Raw genomic sequence first — 22,163 nt, 5'->3', positions numbered from 1 at the left:
GTGGCCACCCCAGAGTCCAGATCTCAATCCCCTGGATTATAGCATATGGGCAACTGTGGAGGACAGTGCCTGTAAGAAGCCACAAACTTCTGTGGCAGCCTTGGAGAGGTCCATTGTTAGATCTTGGGAAAAGATGACAGCATCCTACATAAAGAAGACCTGTCAAGCATTCCGCAGGCGCCTGGAGGCTTTTGTGACACTTAAGGGTGTGCAATATTATTCGGCCCCCTTGCGTTAATACTTTGTAGCGCCACCTTTTGCTCCAATTACAGCTGCAAGTCGCTTGGGGTATGTTTCTATCAGTTTTGCACATCGAGAGACTGACATTCTTGCCCATTCTTCCTTGCAAAACAGCTCGAGCTCAGTGAGGTTGGATGGAGAGTGTTTGTGAACAGCAGTCTTCAGCTCTTTCCACAGATTCTCCATTGGATTCAGGTCTGGACTTTGACTTGGCCATTCTAACACCTGGATACGTTTATTTTTGAACCATTCCATTGTAGATTTGGCTTTATGTTTTGGATCATTGTCCTGTTGGAAGATAAATCTCCGTCCCAGTCTCAGGTCTTGTGCAGATACCAACAGGTTTTCTTCCAGAATGTTCCTGTATTTGGCTGCATCCATCTACCCGTCAATTTTAACCATCTTCCCTGTCCCTGCTGAAGAAAAGCAGGCCCAAACCATGATGCTGCCACCACCATGTTTGACAGTGGGGATGGTGTGTTCAGGGTGATGAGCTGTGTTGCTTTTACGCCAAACATATCGTTTTGCATTGTGGCCAAAAAGTTCAATTTTGGTTTCATCTGACCAGAGCACCTTCTTCCACATGTTTGGTGTGTCTCCCAGGTGGCTTGTGGCAAACTTTAAAGGGGACTTTTTATGGATATCTTTGAGAAATGGCTTTCTTCTTGCCACTCTTCCATAAAGGCCAGATTTGTGCAGTGTACGACTGATTGTTGTCCTATGGACAGACTCTCCCACCTCAGCTGTAGATCTCTGCAGTTCATCCAGAGTGGTCATGAGCCTCTTGGCTGCATCTCTGATCAGTTTTCTCCTTGTTTGAGAAGAAAGTTTGGAAGGACGGCCGGGTCTTGGTAGATTTGCAGTGGTCTGATGCTCCTTCCATTTCAATATGATGGCTTGCACAGTGCTCCTTGAGATGTTTAAAGCTTGGGAAATCTTTTTGTATCCAAATCCGGCTTTAAACTTCTCCACAACAGTATCTCGGACCTGCCTGGTGTGTTCCTTGGTTTTCATAATGCTCTCTGCCCTTTAAACAGAACCCTGAGACTATCACAGAGCAGGTGCATTTATACGGAGACTTGATTACACACAGGTGGATTCTGTTTATCATCATCGGCCATTTAGGACAACATTGGATCATTCTGAGATCCTCACTGAACTTCTGGAGTGAGTTTGCTGCACTGAAAGTAAAGGGGCCGAATAATATTGCACGCCCCACTTTTCAGTTTTTTATTTGTTAAAAAAGTTTAAACTATCCAATAAATGTTGTTCCACTTCACGATTGTGTCCCACTTGTTGTTGATTCTTGACAAAAAAATTAAATTTCATATCTTTATGTTTGAAGCCTGAAATGTGGCGAAAGGTTGCAAGATTCAAGGGGGCCGAATACTTTTGCAAGGCACTGTATATATATTATATATATATATATATATATATATATATATATATATATATATATATATATATATATATATATATATATATATATATTTATCTATATATGGCGGAAAACACTCAGGTGACTTGAAGTTCCACTCTGAGACCCACAATTTGGCCAAATTTCAAAATTGTCTGATATGCATTTGTGATACAAAATTGGAAAACTTAAAATCCGGCACAGCCGGATTTTGGGGGAATTTTGTGGGTGAAACATGGTCATATAACAAGGGTCGCGATGCAGAAATCACTGACATCAAGAGTGGTCGAGATTTTCTTTTTCATATATTTACCCTTTTAAACCTTTTTGTTTTTCTTTTTTGGTTTTCTTTTAATCTTTTTGTTTGGATCGATTATTTATCATCTAACATATCGAGGAAAATGAAACAGTACAAAAACAAATACAATTAAGCGATAGGTATGAGGTAGATATCCGTGACTTATTTACAGACATCAATTTTTCTTCATTGTGACATCATTTGTTTAAAAGTTTAAAGTATGCGAGTATATTATAGTATATTTTTTAAGTCGTTTTTTTTTTTTTTTTTTAAATAAAATATTATACATTGATTAATGATTCTAAGCTAAAAATGACCGACATTTTGAATAATAAATATGATTACTTACCTTCTTTTTTTGGCCGTGTTGAAACAAAAGCGGTTGCGCGACGTCTGTAAATGGGGGCTTCCGGGGTAAAATGGACAAATTAAAAATAGTTTGGGGCCTAATGCACCATGAATCTGCTATAGCAGCATATAGACAAATTGTTCTATCAAACACAAGAGTACTTTGGCTTAAAAATACAGCAGTTTATTTTAAAGAGGAGTGCAAGAGCAGAAACAGCTTTTTCAGCCTTGTCTGTGTTTTCTGCCATATATTATATATATATATATATATATATATATATATATATATATATATGTACACAAATTAAAACAGTGATCAGTTGAACAAAATTAAAGCAACACTAGGTAACTTTTCAACCTTTATACATTATTTCCATAACATTTATGATGATACGTCAACTGACAACAAGTTCAATGACACCTCTATTATATCTTGAGGGGGTCTGTATCGCTTTCACTGGCACTAATTAACTTTGAGGCGGGTGGCGGGAACCCTGCCAAACAACACTGCGACACTGTGCGGGTGTGCACTGGTCCTCAAACACTAACACTTTTGTCCACCGGCGTCGCTAAAATCGACCAAAACTGAAAAGTTACCTACTGTTGCTTTAAATGGCTTGAGTTGGGAAATTGTGATAATGATGCTATACAGTGAATCATGGGTTAGTATCAGTGGGACTGAAGATGTTGTGAAAGTCACTCTTATCAGGCCCAAGCCATGGTGATGATGGATGGATCACCATCACCAACAGTTGTAGGCACAGATCTTCGTCTCCTTCGTGATGAGTTGCACCTCTGAAAAAGTGTTTATATCAGTGCCTGCTTTAATGTTTTGGTATTACTTGCGTTAATTGAGTTATTGAGAAATTCAAGATTACCCGGATGCAAGAGTCTCCCTGTTGAACGCACAACTCTACTCTGCAGTGTAGGAACATTTCATTGTTGTTGTCTGAGAACTTGAACGCGTTAAAGGAAAAGTAGTTTGATGCTCCCTCTCCATTGCCTTCAATATTGATCGTCCCGTCTGCAGTATTGGGACATCTGCTCGGAAACAGAAGAGCATACTTAAAGAGGACAAAGTCAAGATTTCTGTTAACCTTCTCGGCGAGACTTACCCTTCAATGATAAGTTCATATCGAAGGCTACCCTCTGAAGCCGACTGATTTGTAGCCCAGCAGGATTCTGTCACCAGAGAAATAGCACCTCCATCCAGCCCAAATGATTTGACCTCCACCCAGATCTTCTGGTTTAACCGGACCTCTTTGTTTCTCTCTATGTGTTGTGTTCTTTCAGGGTCAGTGTATGCTGCCATGGTTAAAGAATAATTCCATTCTCCTGACGTGACGTGTTTAATCACAGGGCTGCAAAGCAAAAGCAGAAAAAATAGGGTAGCTGTAATCCATGTCTGATACACAGTTTCTTTCACGGTATACCGAGAACTGTACATCAACTACTGTAATTTTCGCACTATAAAAATAAGAATAAAAATTTTCGCACTTCAAATTTGGCATGAAAACGGCATTTGATTATAGATAAGCCGCACTGGACTATAAGCCGCAGCTGTCCTCACTGTATTATGGGATATTTACACCAAAATGTATTAACCGGTTACACTTTATTTGACAGTGGCATCATACGACTGTCATAAGACCAAATGAACCACCATGATTGCTTCAGGAAGCTTCATTTGGCCATCACTGCTCCCTTGGGGGAGACAGTCAAACTCTGCTGCCACCTGCTGTCAATACTCTTGTCATCCAACATGCCTCCTAGCATGCATTGCAGCACTACAGATGTAAATAACAATCAAAATTCATGTTTTGTGCTAATTATTTCTTCAGTTACTGTTCCACTTGTTTCATTAACACATTTGCTCCCAAAAACATAAATACGTTCTATTTTTAGTTGTTTCAGTGTCCCAAAAACGTATTTATACGTCTTTTACGTTTTTAAAAATTTTTTTTTACAAGAGTCATCTCTAGGTTCTCTTGCACCTAAACTGCAATACACACTGCTCAAAACTCATTTTAAAGCAATAAAACTGGCCACTGGAGGGCAGTAGCGCATTTTGTAAGAACTCATCTCGGGCCAAGAAAGGAAGTGTAGAAAAATAGTCAGGAAACGGAAGTTGGAGGGATCTTGGGAAGACGCGTGAGAATTTGAGAAAAATGTGGAGAAGGGTCAGGGGAAAAAAAGGCAAACGACACTGGATGAATGTTTTGAAAAGAAAATGAAACCATCGTCAAAGAAGGATTCAAAAAAATCTATCTTGATGAGACAGACGGTGACGGCCACAACAGCGTCAGGTTCCACACGCGTTCTGCGGAGCTCACGTTGCGTTACTTCTGAGCCTGAAACCAACGATGAAGATGATGAAAAAAGTGAGTGTGTGAGTGAGGAATATGTTTCTGAACCATTTAAGAGCATTGTAAAAAAAAAACAACTAGTTTTTTATAGCATTTAAGCTAGCGGACTTTTTCTATGTAAGTTAGCCGATTGTTCTTTTGTCGTACACAGATCCTCATTCAAAAAAAACAAAACTATACCATTTGAGGCTCAGCTCAGGTATTTTAATTTTTCATGTTACTTATCCGATTACTCGATTATTTGAACTAACTAGTCCATCGATTAATCGACTACTAAAATGTTCGGTAGTTGCAGCCCTAAACTAATCGTTGTCATTTTTCTCTGGAAACTTTTGTTTACCTGTGATATGGTGACCTTAGAATGAGTTTGCCTCCTCGCCTGAATCTGTTTCTGTTTTGCCTTGCCGCTTGATTGCTGTCGACCTAAATAATTGTCAATTTGTGCTTTGAAGCCTTTTGCCAGCTTTCAAAATGGAGTCAGTACAAGGAATTAAGACTAAGGTGAAAGTATGGCCTTTTGGCTGGGTCGTTGGGTCCCACCGGCCTGGGTCGTTAGAGCTGCGCTTGCGCGGTTCCGGCGGTTCAGCTGGCGTGATTCTGACAGTCTGGCTAAGAGGTCAGATTCCTTCACTTATAACAGATGTCATATAGTGATATCTGACAAATTATCTCACCTTTGAATGGATGTAAAAGATCCAAGCTGGACATAAATGGAGTTAGTGACATAATTTGCCTGATGACAATTAATGACATCCGTCATAAGCATTCAGTAATGCCCATGATAGTTTCATGTCATAATTATGACGATCTTATGATGCCGCTGTCAAATAAAGTATTACCTATCAACCCAAATGAATCAACAAATAAGCCACACTGGACTATCAGCTGCAGGATTCAAAATGAAGGAAAAAAGTAACGTCTTATACAGTAGTCTGAATATGACGGTACTCACCTGTCTATCATTCTGATCGCCAGACCCTCCAGGTCTGGTTGGTCAAAATGACAGGAAAAATCCATGAGCAACTTGTTGAAACGGGTCACCACAGTGGAAAACTTTGGTGTCGCAATGACATTTTGGTAGGTTATTTTTGTGGTGTTTGCCTATCGGGTCACATACATTATAGAATTTACATACAATAATCGCTATGCGGTCTTGATCAAACAGTGACAAACTTGTATTTTCCACAGGGCTACACACCTTAATGATTGCACCACAAGTGTTGTCCCGATTAAAGTTGAATCTCACCATGTGGGTTTCCTTATTTACATCACCTTTGCAGCTTTCATCATTAAGATGCAGTTTTGTGTAGTCTATACCTTTCTCCTCTAGAAGGCAACAGTACATGTCGACTAACGCAGATGAATGGCTGCAAACCATTGGCTCACCTGAACACAGATTTTACAATAGTCAGCAAAAATTCTAAAACAGTTTTAACAAGTGGTCATTGACATACCGAATTTTTCTGTGGCTCTGTAGTCAGAGGCAAAAATAGCCCGACAAAGGCAGTGGGTTTGTCCGTCATAGCCTTCACCGCAGTACTCGTGTTCACTACAGTACTTGTCTTGGCAGAGGGCTTGATGACCAGCATCTATAAAGTACATTTAAGAGTTTAATGAATTGGTTCTCACAATACGTACTTTTAAGATTATATCACACAATCCTGCTACCCACTTAAGTGGACATTAGGTGTCTATCTTAGAGGGGCTGCTGATGGGGTAGAACAATGGCGTTTCTGTTGCAGATCTGTTTGTAAAAATGTAATCACTAAAGTGATCTTCCTTAAAAAACTCAATATTGATTTAAGAGGGTTTTATTACAGCTTACCAGGGGACGCTGCACTCACAGCAGGGGGCGCTGAGGATCTTATTTTGTTTTTCCCATCCAAAAACAACCTTTTCGGTCCAAATTTGTTACGCTTGCGCCTTGTCTCCATACAAGGCATGCACAATGGCAATACACAAGCATGCTGGATAGTGTACGTAGTACGTACTACTACTCGGCTACTACAAAGACAGCGTTCTATTCAGTGTTGTTTTCGTCAACAATGATGATAACTACAGATGTCCCGATTGATCGGCATCCCGATCGATCGGGTCCGATCACGTCATTTTCAAAGTATCGGAATCGGCAAAAAAATATCGGACATGCCTTTTTTTAATATATATATATTTTTGAATTAAATCGTTTTCTAATTGTATTTAACATTACAGACATAATATGTTACACTCATCAAGAGTCTTTAGTTTAGGCTTAAGGTAGGGTTATCAAATTTATCCCGTTAACGGCAGTAATTAATTAAAAAAAAAAATTATCACGTTAAAATATTTAACGCAATTAACGCATGCGCTGCACGATCCACTCACGCATTGTCGCATTCAATCTGTAATGGCGCCGTTTTACCTATAGGGCTATATAGAGCTAAAAGGCAGCGTAAAATGAGTGGAGTGAATTTTGGCAGCCTTTGGAGCCTTTTTTTTAATTGGCTAAAACAAGGAGTACTGATATGGTCAAATTGATAGGATAGGGCTGCTTCAATTAGTAGGAAATAATCCTAAAAGTATGAATTTGATATGGCTGGTACAGGACTGCCAAGAAATCTATTTGGACCTCTACTTACCACATTTAGCTGACGACCTCCAGCCGTCAACATTGACATTGCTTTGGTCGTAGCAGGCTCGGGCGTAGGCCTCCAATAACTGGCATTTGAGACCATCCACAGCAGGATACTGGCACAAATTGCTGATGCAGGCTGACACAAAGGGCTCTGGATCGATGTACATGTGGCACTGAGTGAATGGATCTTGCCACATGAGATTGCACCTGTTGTGAGTTCAAAAGGTGTAAAAATGGCTGTAAAAACAGGCAGGTGTGGAACGTGTAGGACTACATTTCTATCTAAAAATCTGGTTTACCATTCAGTTGCAGCTTTACAGTTGATCATACTATCATCAGCGTCTTTAAATTGCATCTCACACCTATACGGGTATTTAACAACAATTCATTTAAAATGTACAGAAGCAGCTCAGGTAGTAGTGGACATACCCTGCGATGCTGTGATCAGCAACTCTCTCTTGGTTAAAATCCAAAGAGGAATTCCCACATAGTCCATGCACAGCAGCGACATTTTTGCCTGTCGATATCAAAGGGTAGTGCTTTAGTTGGGCGCACCACACTGGTACAAACACATAACTCTATCCAGTTGTGAAAACTTGTTTACATCTATAGACCTCAAATGCTGTTTTATTTCTGTCCAGTCAGAGATCTGTTGTTGTTGACATGAGTTTGCATTTTTTCCTGTCTCTTCTCTTGTTTTCCCTAATCTTGCTTATATTTCTTTTCTTTTTTTTTTTTTTAAACCTTGAGCAACCGGAAGTTCTGCCCGGTCCCGTACTCTCCGATTATGTGTCATTACATTTTTATGTTCTTTGGGTGGGTTGAAACTAAAAAATCATTTTTGTTGCTCTGTAGAGTCCTTGACAAGTCTTTTCACTTATCCATTTTGTAGAAACAATTGCTAATAACCTGACTTTTAATTATTCAATTGGTTTCAGAAATGGCTCATGATGTTGATGTACAAAAATATATTTGTTTCAATGAAAAAAGATTTATCATTTAATGACGACATACAGGTCAAATTTTGGCAAAACAAAAGTTTTGTCGCCTACAGAAAGTAGTGTGAAAATTGACCAAAAAATGTACTTCAAATACAAAAATATGTTACATAACATAAGCAAATCCAATAGTGGTGCTGTGAGATCCAAATGTAATATTTTGTATGACTTCCATGGGCTTCGGCAAGGATTCATACAATTTATTGATGAAGTCATCAGGAACATCAAAGAAAGCAGTCTTGCATGCCTCCCAGAGTTCATCAACATTCTTGGGTTTCGTCTTCCATGCTTCCTCTTTCCTGCTACCCCGGACATGCTCAATGATGTTCATGTCTGGTAACTGGGCTGGCCAGTCCTGGAGGATCTTGATCTCCTTTTCCTTGAGGAAGTTTGAGGTAGAGATTGAAGTATGCGATGGAGAACCATCCTGCTGCAGAATTTGTCCCTTTTTATGGTTCATCAAGACCCTCCCAAACATCATTTGGGAGGGTCTTAGCTTTCATATGAGCCATTTCTGAAACCAATTGAATAATTAAAAGTCAGGTTATTAGCAATTGTTTCTACAAAATGGATGTTTTTATGTGCATGACCATTTCGATGACGAAAACATCAGATTTTTTTCATTAAAAAAAAATTCATTAACAAAATGGGATATTGAAATTATAGCCGTTTTGCATTTTTAACGAATTACATTAAATTAGTGTTGTTTTCGTCAACAATGACGATAGAATGACATTGACATGACCATATTAGGCCAAAAAGCGACAAGACTTTAGTCAGGGAATGTATAGACCTCAAATGCTGTTTGATTTCTGTCCAGTCATTGAGATTTGTTGTTGTTGACATGAGTTTGCATTTTTCCCTGTCCCTTCTCTCATTTTCCCTAATCTTGCTTTTATTTCTTCTTCTTTCTTTCTTTCTTTCTTTCTTTTTTACCTTAAGCGACCAGAAGTTCTGCCCGTTCCTGTACTCCCCTCTTTATGTGTCATTACTTTTTTATTTCTTGGGTGGGTTGAAACTAAAAAATCATTTTTGTTGCTCTGTAGTTGTCACATATGAGATCATGATGATTTTAATCCCCAAAAGGCCTAAATCTGTTTTCTGTCCATACCTATCAAGTGAATCTGTGCTGTGTTTCCATCAAAGAAGACTGAAAGTGTATAGTTGGAGGCTAATATTTTGGCAGTCACTCCATTCTGGACCTTTGAAATTTCCACACCATGGACCACTTTTGGTGTAGCATAGACTGCCAGCACCTCGCCGTTGATCTTAAAAACATCAGAAGAGCACATACTGTAGTTCAGACATACAGTGTATCACAAAAGTGAGTACAGCCCTCGCATTTCTGCAGATATTTAAGTATATCTTTTCATAGGACAACACTGACAAAATGACACTTTGACACAATGAAAAGTAGTCTGTGTGCAGCTTATACAATAGAGTTAATTTATTTTCCCCTCAAAATAACTCAAAATATAGCCATTAATATCTAAACACCGGCAACAAAAGTGAGTACACCGCATGGGAACTACGTACATCCCTAAATGTCCAAATTGAGTACTGCTCGTCATTTTCCCTCGAAAATGTCATGTGACTTGTTACAGGAGTGCTGTCAACATTGCTGCAGAGATTGAAGAGGTGGGGGGTCAGCCTGTTAGTGCTCAGATCATACGCCGCACTCTACATCAAATTGGTGTGCATGGCTGTCACCCCAGGAGGAAGCCTCTTCTGCAGCTGGATTCAGCCATGTTAAACGATTGTACTGAGTTCATTTTGTCTACACTTATAGATTAGTTGATTTTTTTGCTTTATCCCAGATAATTGTTTTAGGTTGTTTTAATTACCTGACTTGTTTCGGCAAACACTTCCGCCTTCATCAGAGAGTCTCTGATGAAGATGACTAATTAAAACAACGTAAAACAATTTTCTGGCATAAAGGAAAAAAATCAACTAATCATGTTAAATGAGTTATGTCATATTCATTGTTGCCACTAGAGGGCAGTGTATCCACCCAAATCAATAAAGCAAAACGCAAACACTTTCAAAACAAACCATTACAACGCCACTCAAACGAATACTCGAAGCAGCAAAATTTTATTTGAAGCTTTTTTCTAATCCAATTACTCGAGGTAATCGATTAATCGTTTCAGCACTACGGGTGGAAACAGACAGAAGAAACGCGCATAATGAAAGTTTCCACAAATTCCCGATGAAGAATGAGAACAAAATAAACTGGTTACTTGCTGCTGGCTACAACATAAATACATCGGTGGAAAAAATATCACTCTGCTCTGCAGCCTGTACCCTGCAGAGCTGCTGGATTACAAATGCTGCTGTTCAAACTACAATTATTGACATGCAATGGTAAGTTTTAACCCTTTAACACCTAAGCCTATTTTGGCCGAATTTGCATGCATTTGATGTTGCCTTTATATTTCAAAGAAAAAAATGTTTACAATGGCCAAGTTGGGTCCCTTTTTTTAGGACACCTTGAACTTCATGTCTAAACTGTTGTTTTCTTCACTGACCAATTATAATCCACATTTTGGACCCAAAAAGACAAATCCCAAAATCTTTTTTCAAAATTTGTAATGTTGATGTCCCATTGACAACCAAACATGCTCGACCAACCGTTGTGAAGCTTGATAATATTTATTCAACTTGTTAGGATAAACATTCAATAGAAAAAAATAAGATTGAATAGTTTTATGTTTGACAATTCAACACAAACAGCAGGTATGGTCATAGGCGTTTTTGGCCTTTATACATACTATGGTCAAAACAGGTTATATACTGTGCAAAATAGTGAGAAAAAAAAATTATATATACCATCTAACACAAAAAGGGTTTGGAGGGTATCTCTTTGTGAAGTTATGTGTTGTACCCATCACCTTATCAAAAGTATATACATACATGCAATCAAGCTTCTCGAACACACATCTACATAAAAATTGAAAAGATTATAGTGAAGAAAAAATATATATAACATTGAAAAAAAGTATTTCAAAAAGTATTGACAAGTAGTTCAGTTCAATTCAAATTTTTCAGGCATGCGACCCAATAAAGTTTTTTTTTTTTGCGCACGCAATAAAGCTTCTTCTTGAACAGGTCACGGAGCTGCGTCACACACAACGTCACACAGCCTACTTTTCGCCGTTTGCGGCTTTACGCGTTGCTGTCACTTCTACTCGCCGAAACGCTGACTCATCCCAAGAAAACAACGACAAATACGGCTCATCTTCTTCCTTGAGTTAATGAAATAATGCATTAGCTTGCGCTAAATGTAGTTTTAAATTCATTCTGCACGTTTCAAAGTCGCTCGCTCAAACCAACCGGCCGTTGCTTGCTTCGCATGCCTCCCTTTCAATAGTTGGCGCTTCGCTCGGAAATTTATTAAAAATGATCACATTTGGTTCGTCCTTCATGACATCACAACGGCTTTCGGGATAAGTAGGCTTGTTTGCTGCTTTCGGTTTTGAAAAAGGACAAGAAATGATGGAAATATGGAGATAGATACATGGTCCATGCAGCGTTTTAATGCATATTTATGAGTGCAATAAAACTATAAAACTCAAATGACATTATCTCCCGTTTTCTTGGCCGATTGACTTCAAATAAAAACTGGTGTGGACATCAACTTCCGCACTTTCAAATGAGACCAACCAGCGGCACGTGGGTGATGTAATTACAGCGTGACGAAGCTTCAAAGACGATATGCGTAAACGCGTCGCTGCCGACACGTTCGGTGTTAAAGGATGAATAACTTTATCCTGAAAACATTGCCAACACTATTGATTTCATGGGTCATCGGTGATTCTCATGTGGGCATATGTTGTGTTTTATTGGCATGCTGATATGAGACCATTGACTCGCGCTAGCTTAGGCACTCCAAAGCCCCTGAAATTAACAAATAACTGAACCTGCACAGAATTTTCTGAAATCAACTCCACCAACTAATTAAACCCCAGCATACTAGTAGATTAAGCCAAATGTCAAAAATTCGGAACTTCCCTTTGAAGCCAAGAGATCGTTGTTAACAACAAATGCCAACTCAGAATCTAATAGAATAACCCTAACCAACACCAGAATAGCTCTATTTACAATGATATACAGCTCGATGTCCACTTACCTTGACTCTGCCTCCTTGCAACAGGATAATCTGAACATCTTGGCTGTCCAGATGCAAAATAATGTGGTCTAATAAGCCAACATCTTTACGGAGTCGTTCCCGGAAAACTGCATGGATGCGAACATTTGGGACAGCCTCAGACCTCAGTGCGGTGTATCCACAGCGGTCGGAGATGTTGTGAACACGGCCGACAAAATTGATGACGGTGCAACCGGTCAGAGTGCACATTGTGTTAAAAACACAACTGATGGAGGGGATACAGGTGTCACAAACATTATAAGGAGCTGGGAAGAAAATGGAAATCAATGGGATTCTTATTTACCTCCCATTACCCTGGCAATGGTGCATTGGGGGGCATTGATTGACCGCTGTGGCAACTCCATTTACATCGCATGTCACCGTAGAGCAAATGGCTGGGTCGTTAACAGTGGTATTGCTCATGTAAACAGAACCTGATTTTGGGAGGATCAGGTACATGTGAGGGTATTTTAAAGCAATAAAGTTGGGACCACTGCATGAGCATACCTGCCAGTCTGCATCCACCGATGTTCTTGACTATTCCCATGCTTGTTTCATTGGTCGGAAACACATGTTTGGAAACTGTTTGGCCATTTACCTGTACATCTGCCACCTGTGGCACAGACCACAGACTTTCATGAAGCAGAATAAATCAGGTCTTGTATACAGTTTCAACAAAGACTGAGGAAAAACTGGTTTTGAACGTATAGCCAAATGAGCCTCTGATCAAGTCATATGAAACCTCCCAAATGCTATTTCTTCTGGGATGAAGTCAACAAACTTGTGGGTGTGTTCTCAATTTGATGCTTAAATTTCACTGGCCTCAAGATGCTATCAAGTAAGTAAAGTATTGATTTTGTATTATTCGTATTAGCCAATGATTAAACGTGTTTACTTACAAGATCAGGATTTGTGTACCCAGGATATGTCTTGATGGCCAAAATGGCTTGTTTTCCAAAGTTTCCGAGTTCGACTTGTTGAATCTGTCGATATGAAATGAAATAAAACAAAATAAATATACAATTACCGGTATATTGAGTTTTATAAGGTAAACTTAAAAAGGAGAATCACCTTAGAATCCTGATTGTCTTTCAAAGGTATAACATTGACACATTTTCCACTATGCTTCAGGCCTGGTACCATTTGGTGGATGCCGGAGCCGGTGGGTATTTCTTGAGTAAGTACAGACCAGTTGCCATTGTCCGCCATTCCTCCAGATACAACTATGCAGTCATTTTGGCTGCTAGATTCATATGCCCCAGTGAAACAAAGTGAAAACTTGCTGTCGTTGAAGGCAACCTGACATAACAGAATGAAAATGAAAAAATCAATACAGCATTTGAGAAACACCAGCTCATGCTGCTTTAACGAAGCACGTTTTCAATGAAAAGGCGAGCAAAAATGCTTTTAACAATGTGATAACAAGTGCTTGCGATTAACAGGGGCGGATCTAGAAAAATATTTATGGGATGGTGAAAAGGGGGTGGGAACTTTTTGATGGGTGGCAAATATTTCATGATGATATAGTACATTATCAACTCTTGAATACATCTCACATTTACAACAAACAATTTAACTAAATAATATAAAATACGAATCAGTTTTTATGTGCAAGACAATTTCATTGACGAAAACATCAGATTTTTTTCATTAAAAAAAAAATGAATTAACAAAATGGGATATTGAAATTATAGCCGTTTTGCATTTTTAACGAATTACATTAAATCAGTGTTGTTTTCGTCAACAAAGTCGATAGAATGACATTGACATGACCATATTAGGCCAAAAAAAAAAAAAAAAAATGACACAAAAATCGTAAAATTCCGACCAGAACAACACTTGAAACATTACCCGCCCTTTAATACTAAAGCAATCGTAATCGTTTTATCTGGTTCCATATTGAGATAACAATGTCAACCATTAGTTTTTTGGAACCACATTACGATGCTGAAACAATTTTTTGAATCACTTTTATAATTGTTTTGATTGCTTTTTCCCCCCTTTATGAACTGCCGCCTTTATGAACAAATTTTGACTGAAATTAAAAATAATTTCCTTGTGAAAAAACTAAAACAAAACCCCATCACCCATCCAAGAGCATGCGCGCCCAATCATGGAGGAAAAAAAAACATTGTCACGTTTGATTTGTATAATGGAACATGTGGGTATTAGTGCGACGCCTCATTGGTAAAACTGAGACAGCCTCTGTTGGCATCTCTGGCACAAATAAGGTAAAATCTAATATTTAGAAAAAAGAGGAAGAATGTAACAACTCTAGTGTGGCCCAAAGTAGCGAAGTAAGACTATTGTTTCTTCAAATCTACTCAAGTAAAAAGTATGATGTTGTATAACTACTCTTTAGAACTACATTTTTCTAAAAAAGTTACTCATGTAACGGAGTAAATGTAACGAGTTACTACCCACCTCTACATGTGACTAAGTGTTACTTACATTTACTTTTTCATATTCCTGTCCATAGTACGTGATAGGGCATGTGGTGATCTCTATCTCACCATAGTTGGTAAAAGTCTGGCTCATTGTAGCAGTACCTGCAAATAGGAACATATTCATAATCCACTTTAGTAGTTTCGGGATTGGAGGGGGACAAATGTTAAGGTTGCCATTCGAAATTTAATGTGCTTGCAAGACAGTTTGACATAATGACTAAAAATATATAAAGAACTTTAAATCGTGTTGACATCTTACCAAGAGTGCCAAGCACGGCCAGGGTAAGAATGAACATTTTGGTAGGCCACTCACTCATCAAGAGCTGAAATACACAAGATGTATTTATTTGCACACTTGCTAGACATTGTTCTGCTGAATGCGAAGATGTCAGTACCAGGGATACCAGAGCTGGATTAAAGCCTTGTACATACTGTAATAACTTGCATTTTATAGTGGAGAAATGTGTATTATTTAATATTCCTTTTTGATTTCTTTCTCACTTTTCAAGTAAGTCGATGCCAATTGAAGTGGAATGAATTTCACATTTGACTTCTTCCATCCTGCTCAAAATAATAAAAGGCATAGAGTAAGAATCCATTATAAAATGCATAGTAATGCTTGATGATAATGCCTAGTCGTAGATAAATGTATTTTCCAGGAATATTGTTGGTGTGTTCTTACCGTCTTCGCTCAATCTGTATGTTGTAGTTTGGTTGGCTTCCTCTTGTCTCTGTTTTCAGGAAACCTTGACATTGTGTGTCTTATAGTCACAGAGATATAGCTGGAAATTCTCTTGTGTCATTCAACATTCCGATGCTTAAGTGTTGTTGACGATGTTATGCGGTGGTACAACTGCAAATTACCTTTCGAGTGGAAAGTGAAAAATGTTTTGTTTTTTCTAAAGCGCTTGTCACAAGTTGTACTCAGTGTTGTGTAACGTGCATAATAGGGTATTGTCACGTGATGTAAAATTTCATTGTATTAAGTTCATTCTGGTATGTTCATCTGTTATTTCCAGCCGAAAGACATTTTATAAGTCTGTGTTTTTTTGCCTACAGCTCTGTTGCTGTATGTTTCAAATGGCTCAAGACAAAGACAATATCCTCAAGATCAAGTGTTTTGGTTATCCTGAGTGACATGTTAAATATAAAAGGAAAATAGAACAGTTGACAATTCAATTGTGGCTTTTACCTCCAGGGATGAGCACTCGCAGAACAATAGTTGAAGTGAAGGACTGTTATATAACATCACAAAAGAGAGAATTTGTTTGTTGGCTGTTTCTGTCTCTGCTAAATCATCATCATCTTTGTTGTACATCTCCGACAAAACAAAGTGTACCCCTTTTCGACAAGATTCAGGTTCGAAAATTGAGCATTATCTGACAGAATTGCAGGGGTGCCAATACTTTTGGCCAGCAGTGTAGATATATTTAGCCATTTTTGTGGTAGTTTGTGTTTGAACCATTTGTTAAGAGCATTGTAAAGAAAAACAAAAACGTTAGCATTTTGCAAGCAAGTTAGCCAATTGTTATTTGTTGTACTTAGATCCTCATTTATTTATTATTATACCGTTTGAGGCTCAGCTCAGGTATTTTAATTTTTTTTTGTTCCTTATCCGATTACTCGATTATTCGAACTAACTGGTTCATCGATTAATCAACTACTAAAATAATCGATAGCTGTAGCCCTACAAGTGACGTCAGCGCGTTGTGCCGCAGTAAAAGTAGTCCGGGCAAAAGCAGTCGGGGCAAAACGTCCTTTTTGGACACAATGAATAAATTCTTATCTTGTTTATTATTATCATTATTATTATTGTCTTAACTATTGTTTCAGTTATCTCGAGAATATCATTGGGTCTGTCTGATTTTTTTTTTTTTAATTTTTTTTTTTTTAAATTTTGTTTTTCGTTTGTTTTGTTTGTCTATTATTTTTATTTTTTTCTCATGTCCAAATAAAGCATTCATTCATTAATTCATTCAACGTCATGCTTAGAGCTGGCAATATTAAACGATTCCTCGAGGCGGAGAAAATTCCTCGATCAATTTTTTAAATCCGGTTACTCCAATTATTCGTGTAATCGTTCCAGTTGATAGAGTCCAAACCTTATGTAACCCTCAGTAGGACAAAATTATTATTAATTATTATTAGTAGTAATAAGATACAGCCAAGATAAAGATGTGTTACAATTTTGCTTATCAGTACTTCACTATGCTGCTACAAGATTATTTTAAACTAGAAACTGCAATTTTCTGAAGAAATTACTCTGGTTCTTTGCTGGGTGGAGATACAGATCTTAGCCCTGACCACGTTGGTTTGGCGACATTTCGGAGACATCAGGTCACTTCCTGTTGATTTGGGGACATTTGGGGGGCGTGGCCAGGTCATATCAGGTCATTTGGGGACATTTGGGGGCGTGGCCTGGTCATATCAGGTCATTTGGGGGGCGTGGCCTAGTGGCCAAATGTGGACGTCCATGGCTGTCATTGGCATCGACTTACATTTGCGTCAATGGAATCCATGTACATTGGCATTAATAGAATCGGCAAACAAGGCCATCAATGGCAGTAAACAAGGTAAATGCTATTGAAATGAAAGGGAATTTTGGACGTCCATGGCCGTCAATGGAATCGAAATCCATATGAGTCAATGGAATCCAAGTACATTGGCATCAGTAGAATTGACATACATGGCCGTCAATGGCATCTGTCTAAATTGGCCTCAATGCAATGTTAATGCCATTGGAAATGAATGGAAAATTTGGACGTCCATGGCCGTCAATGGCATCAACTTACATATGTGTCAATGGAATCGGGGACATTTGGGGGACAGGTCGTATCGATATGTGGTAATTTCCTGTTGTTTTGTGGACATTGTTTTTTTGCCATTGAAAATGAATGGGAAGTTTGGACGTCCATGGCCGTCAATGGCATCGACACACATGTGCGTCAATGGAATCCAAGTATATTGGCATCAATAGATTCGACATACATGGCCGTCAATGGCATCAATGCAATGTAAATTTCATTGGTAGTGAATGGGAAATATGAACCAACGTTGCATCCCATTAAAAATGAATAGGAAAGTTTGCAAATTTCCGGGAACCGTAAATTTTTTCCAAATTCTGCATACAACTTTAATGCCCCTCACTCACTGTCCTGGAATTTTTGATGTCCAAATTATGTGATTCGGTCAAAAAATTGTAGGACTAGATGCATTTTGAATTTTTTTTTTTTTTAATCGGAGAAAAATCGATATTTACGGGCGAGCGAAAAATTTTTCGGGGTTGTTCGAAAAATTCCCTGCATTGCGTGAAAATTCCTGTCATACATAGACATAGAACAATTAAGGAACTATGCTTAAATAATACACTTCACTGGTCCTTGGCATACATCTAAGGGTGTTTGATAAATCTCTTCTTCTGTCAGCTTCACAGGTGGAGGTTGTTGGCGTCCTGCCCTGTGCCGTCTCGTCGCCGGTCCTGGCCCCGGGATTTTCAGCTGGGGCTTGTCTGGTTGCGTCTGGTCGTGCGTGGATCCCGTCGGGCGCGCCCTGGTCTCGCGGGCGGGTGGGGGTGCCATGCGGGTGCCGGTCCGGGGCTGCGGCCCTTCCCTGGCCGGCCGGGGTGGGGGCTGGGTCGTGTATGCGGCGGCCATAGTCTCCCCCGGGTCGGCGCTGCCGGAGCCGCGTCTCCTTGTACCGGTTGCCAGGGCGGTACCCCTGGTGTCATACCGTGCACCCCTCCTGGCCCGGGGGTGGGTTGGGGGGGTTGCGCCTTCGTCCCCTTGGTCGGTCTCTGGTCCCGTCTGCCTCTTTGGACCGCAGCGACCCGGGCTGGCTGGGTGAGGGCCGTGGCCCTGGGTTGGCGCCCGCGTGGCGTCTCCGCTCGTCTGCGTGGCTGTCACGCGCTTGGTGGGGCTCGCGTCCGGCTGGATGTGATAGGGCGCACTCGGGTGGGGGGTCGCGGTGCTGGGAGTGGCAATGGGGCGGCGTAGGGTCAGACACCAACGGGCTTACACTCACAAGGGATTCACACGATTACTGGGTTCCAGATCACAGAGCTGATTTGTTTACACTCAACCTCTTTCAATCTCTTAGCTTATAGACTCCCCCATCCCCCTCTTTCCCTGGTCAACAGGCCCGCCACATGGTGTCAACCGGAAAGACATCTAGCTGACGATAGCACCAACATATTAATAGTTCGTGTAGACGTTCAATGTATTTCTTGTTCTTTTCTTTCTTCTCTTGTTTTTCTTTTCTTCTTCCCCCCATAACCCCTTCTTGTCCGCTGCTTTGTCATGTTGAATGATCACAATGGGAGTATGCCATACTCTCAATGTGAAACATTAAAACTTTCCAGATCAACCAGGCACTTAGACTTCCATTCTCCATGTCAAACAGCTGAACAGGAAAGGTTTAAAACCCCCAACCCCCCCCAAAGAAACAAATCCAGAATAATTCCAGAATAACACCATCTGGGTCTTTTTTCAAAGACCCAGATAAATATAGAATATAAATCCTGTATATCACTATTAGTTTAGCGTAAACTTTGTAGGTCGAGATGATGAAAGTTTCAACTGTTTCCTAAGAAACATTGACCCCAAACTTTGGGAGGATGACGAAAGGGAGGAAGTTGAAGAAGTAGGAGGAGAAAAAAGTCTCCTCAATGACAATGATGTTGTCTTCGGAGTTGGATGAGATCAAATAAAAAGGCTAGTGTAACCTTCAAGGTGGGGCAGCTCATCTCCTGCTCTCCCAGAGGATGCAGACCGAGGTGGAAGCCGAGCTGTGCTTTCCACTGCTCGGCAACACTTCTTGCAGCAAGACTCCAAATCCTCAGCCCATCGCCACCTACATGCTGCTGTCGGCTATCTCTCTCGTCACTGTCATTCTCAACCTGCTAGTCATTATCTCCATCTCTCACTTCAAGTAATGCTTCAAACATTAATTGATCACTGAGTTATAATACTAATACAACTGTATTTTTTGGTGTGTTTTAGGCAGCTGCAAACCCCCACCAACCTTCAGCTGCTCTCCCTGGCCGCCTCTGACGCATTAGTGGGTTTTCTAATGTTATTTCAGATTTCGCTGATTGGTGGTTGTTGGTTCTTTGGTGACCTGATGTGTATCGTGTATTTCATTGTGGATCACTCTGTCACATCCGCCTCTATAGGAAGCATGGTGCTCATATCAATCGACCGTTACGTGGCTATCTGTGACCCTCTACGTTATACGATCAAGGTCACAAAAATCAGGGTTTCTATCTCAGTTTTAATATGCTGGTCAACGTCATTTTTCTTCAACTGTATGTGTTTGATCGACATACTGAAGCAATCAGGAAGGTTTAACAAGTGTGTAGGCAGGTGTGTGGTTGTTGTCACGTATACTGTAGGAATCACCGACCTCTTCCTTTCCTTCATAGGCCCGATCACTGTCATTGTGGTTCTGTACATGAATGTGTTTGCAGTGGTTGTGTCTCATTCACGAGCCATGCGTTCTCGCGTGTGGGGCGGCACATTGCGGGGTGCAACCACCAAGATTTCTGAACTGAAGGCAGCCAGGACCCTCGGTGTGGTGGTGGTGGTGTTTATCGCATGTATCATGCCATATTTCTGCATAGCCATCACAGGCCAGGATGCTGTGCTTAATGCATCATCTACAGCGTTTATCATCTGCTTGTTCTACTTCAACTCCTGTCTAAACCCACTCATCTATGCTATTTTTTATCCCTGGTTTAGAAGGTCCGTTAAGCTCATCGTGACCCTGCAGATTCTGAAACCTGACTCCAGCCAGGTTAATATGATGTAGATGCCTCTAAACTATTTCTTCTTTTTGTGTTAAGCAGCTAAAGTAGAACAAAACCAACAAATGGGTGCAAACCATACACAATATGGTACTGCTTTTATGGGGATGTTTGTACGTTTTGATTATTATTGCAAAATCTCTGCCCGATTTATTCCATTTTTACAGTCACACCAAATCACAGCACCGGTCACCACATAACACAATTTCACTCAACCTGCAAAAACAGAGATTTTTTCTTTTGAGCATATAATGTGATGTTTGCAATAAATTCATACACTTTTCAGAATTATGTATAATGTGTATATTATACTGTACATTGTGTTTTTTTCTCCTGATTAAGCCTTTGTATATCACTCCATTAAATGCATTTTACTTATAACTGTATACTTTATTGTAATAAAATCAAAGATTTCATCATAGTTTGTTGCATTTCATGTTTAATACTACTATATTATTTTGTTGCCTGTTCCATTTTAAAAACCGATTATGAAATTGGATGTATGAAAGTGTTTAAAAATATTTAATCATTTAAATCATGAATTAACATTGTTGAAGTATGAAAGGAAATTACCAATTAAAGTAACAACCATACAAGTCACGTAGTTGTGCTTGGTTGTTGCTCCTGATCAGTTAGTGGGCCCCCAAAGTATATTCTTCTTAGGGACCCCAGAAGACCAGTTGAGCAAGCAAGTTCGTAATTATGAACGTTTTTTTTTTTTTTTTTTTTATTGAGTGTTGACCTCAAGCCGATTATTGGCTGCATGTAAACATATCCACAGTTGAACCATTACAGAATCACAGAAAGTCTCATGGTCTGTTAGCCCCGCCTCCATGCCTACCCCTGATCATTACTGCTGTATGTTTACTGTTTACTTTTTCTAACACCCTAAATTAGCCCTTAGAGACCAAATTAGATGACCAATGAGAAGCTAGATTATACTTAAAACAAAAACAAATGAGACCGCCAACAGGTTACCCAATGCATCATACTGACAAAAGACTGTCATATGACTTATCAGGGGAGTTGCACCAATTAAAGGTGATAAGAAAAACACACCTTTTATTACTCCCTCAAGTATATTTACCTTCCAAAACACTATGTTGATCTCATAATCTTGTTAGGTTATGAAAGATCTTCAGAATCCTGAACAAGCATAGAAAAAAAGTCAGTTATAAATAAACCATTTTAAGGTAAATAAAATATAACTCTCTGCTAAAATACAAATATACAGTAGTTTGGACAAATTTTTGAGCATATTCATCTATACCAATACAATGAGAAAGAAAGTTACATGTTATTTTTGTCTGAGGAGGGATGATGTATATTTTATATTCTACCAGATTTATTCTGAAGTGTCACTTCAAATATTTAATACAATGCTGGTAACATAATTGAAAAAAAAAAATACATGCATCTAAATTATTTTAGAAAGAGTAGAGTAGGATGTGAGTTCGATTCTCTGTCCTGATGAACTTGTCTAAGTAT

The 22,163-nt window shown here is 39.4% G+C and overlaps 2 protein-coding genes across 2 annotated transcripts; one reads left to right on the top strand and one right to left on the bottom strand.

Moving 5' to 3' along the window:
* Positions 1–2,685: 2,685 nt before the first annotated feature.
* LOC130926651 (uncharacterized) lies at positions 2,686–18,528 on the bottom strand. The gene is made up of 18 exons (XM_057851676.1): positions 18,265–18,528; positions 15,135–15,198; positions 14,880–14,977; positions 13,500–13,727; positions 13,328–13,411; positions 12,936–13,041; positions 12,733–12,862; positions 12,411–12,654; positions 9,393–9,549; positions 7,713–7,800; positions 7,583–7,645; positions 7,288–7,490; positions 6,124–6,258; positions 5,868–6,055; positions 5,622–5,770; positions 3,419–3,664; positions 3,182–3,344; positions 2,686–3,098 (listed from the first exon to the last, which is right to left on the bottom strand). The coding sequence occupies exons 1-18, from the start codon at positions 18,526–18,528 to the stop codon at positions 3,009–3,011; spliced, it is 2,700 nt and encodes an 899-aa protein (XP_057707659.1). The 3' UTR covers positions 2,686–3,008.
* A 1,106-nt stretch (positions 18,529–19,634) lies between these two features.
* Positions 19,635–20,680, top strand: LOC130927361 (trace amine-associated receptor 13c-like). Its single transcript, XM_057853135.1, has 2 exons — positions 19,635–19,801; positions 19,873–20,680. Exons 1-2 carry the CDS (start codon positions 19,635–19,637, stop codon positions 20,678–20,680), a joined length of 975 nt encoding a protein of 324 aa, XP_057709118.1.
* The last annotated feature ends 1,483 nt before the right edge of the window (positions 20,681–22,163 follow it).

This window comes from Corythoichthys intestinalis, chromosome 12 (assembly GCF_030265065.1).
Source record: "Corythoichthys intestinalis isolate RoL2023-P3 chromosome 12, ASM3026506v1, whole genome shotgun sequence".
Lineage (NCBI taxonomy): Eukaryota > Metazoa > Chordata > Actinopteri > Syngnathiformes > Syngnathidae > Corythoichthys > Corythoichthys intestinalis.
The sequence above is the reverse complement of the archived record's forward strand: the minus strand, read 5'-3'. Positions and strand labels throughout refer to the sequence as shown.

Bases quoted from the DNA above. Each gene is read 5' to 3' on its own strand.
- LOC130926651 (XM_057851676.1), bottom strand. From the start codon at position 18,528: ATGGCCGCCGCATACACGACCCAGCCCCCACCCCGGCCGGCCAGGGAA. The intron at 14,978-15,134 runs GTAAGATGTCAA...TCCTATTTGCAG, and splicing joins GGCCGTGCTTGGCACTCTTG to GTACTGCTACAATGAGCCAG. The intron at 9,550-12,410 runs GTAAGTGGACAT...GATGTTTTTAAG, and splicing joins TGCAAGGAGGCAGAGTCAAG to ATCAACGGCGAGGTGCTGGC.
- LOC130927361 (XM_057853135.1), top strand. From the start codon at position 19,635: ATGCAGACCGAGGTGGAAGCCGAGCTGTGCTTTCCACTGCTCGGCAAC. The intron at 19,802-19,872 runs GTAATGCTTCAA...GGTGTGTTTTAG, and splicing joins ATCTCCATCTCTCACTTCAA to GCAGCTGCAAACCCCCACCA.